General features: G+C 46.9%; 1 protein-coding gene across 1 annotated transcript in view; it reads right to left on the reverse strand.

Moving 5' to 3' along the window:
* Positions 1-812, reverse strand: part of Nxf5 (nuclear RNA export factor 5) — a 19102-nt gene extending 18290 nt beyond the window's left edge. Inside the window, exon 1 of the mRNA XM_031376223.1 lies at positions 693-812. Coding sequence (XP_031232083.1) covers positions 693-727 — 35 coding nt within the window. The 5' untranslated portion in view covers positions 728-812. The remainder of the gene's footprint in view (positions 1-692) is intronic.
* Between the last annotated feature and the right edge of the window lie 590 nt (positions 813-1402).

Consider the following 1402-nt stretch of genomic DNA (forward strand, 5'->3'; position numbering starts at 1 on the left):
TGTCCCCGCCTCGGGCCACTTTTGGTTCTCACGGCATCCCACCGCTACCTTGCCTCCCTGAGGTGAGACCCACTTCGCCTTTAGGCGGTCTTTGCTTTCCCCGCTTAGAAGCTTGGCCACCTCGAAGTGGCTCTGTTACCACCGGAAGTCCACTTTGCCGCTTTGCCTCAGTTTGGGCTTTTCCCACTAGTAGCTTTCAGACCGTGAGGCGGTGGGTTCCAGGTGTTATGCTGACCGGCCAGTGTCATCACTGTCACCCTCTGCTGCTTTTCTGTGGTAGACTCTCGCCGCTTTCCCGCCATTTGGCCTCACCCTCAGTGTCACCACCACAAAACTAGATGGCCGAGGCCTACCCCACTCTCTGCACACCGTTTCCCTATACACGTGGAAAAGTTCGGCCACATTAATAAAATGTCTCTTTGCCTCAGCGGGCCACCCTCGAGCAAATCTGTAGAACCATCTAGGCCTTCTAACATACAATCCCCCTACCCTACTACGGGAGCGACCGAAAAGTCCATAGGACTTTAGTCACAGCCGAGCCGGAAGTAATCACAGCTCTAAAGAAAAAGACGCCCCTCCTCACATCTGCTGGACACCGCCGCCATGCCATCAGTATAACTAATGGCTGGAACTTGGTACTTCCTCTTCAGAAATGTAATATAAGATCAATAAAAGCTGCTTTGGCACCCTACCTGCCTTCCAGACTTTCATCTGGAGAGGACCACATCGCCCCAACGACTAGACTGAACGGCTGCTTGCTCGCTCTGTCTAGTCTCCAGGAAACTGACGCATGCCTCGTGCTCTGGGCGTGCTCTCTTCAAACGCTGTGTAGAAAACAGCGTCACGTGTACACGTCACGGAGTACATAACTGAGGTTCACGTGACCAGTAGCCAGACTCAGCCATAGAGTGGATTTGGCTCAGGCCCCTTTTGCCACCCCTGTTACCTAAGCAGCATGGGTCGTCACTACCATTTACTTACGTTGAAACCTAGGTAGTGGGATTATAATCTCAGCACTCAGGAGGCAGAGAGAGGTGAGGGTTTTTTTGTTTGTTTTTTGTTTTTGTTTTTGAGTTTGAGGCCAGCCTGGGTGACAACATAAAACCTTGTAGTAATAATAATAATAATAATAATAATAATAATAATAATAATAATAATAATATAATGGTGATGATGATGATAATAATAAAATAATAGCAAAGATGAACCTGACACCATGTATGTTTGTACATATGTATGTATGTATGTATGTATGTATGTATTTATGTATATGTGTATGTATATATGAAGAAAGCATCCACAGGACTTTAAACTGGGGCTATAGAGTGCTTAACCTATGGAAGATGAATATTCTTTCTGTACCCACCACTGAGATAGATGGAGAGAGAGGGAGAGATACACA

This window comes from Mastomys coucha, chromosome X (assembly GCF_008632895.1).
Source record: "Mastomys coucha isolate ucsf_1 chromosome X, UCSF_Mcou_1, whole genome shotgun sequence".
Classification (NCBI taxonomy): Eukaryota; Metazoa; Chordata; class Mammalia; order Rodentia; family Muridae; genus Mastomys; species Mastomys coucha.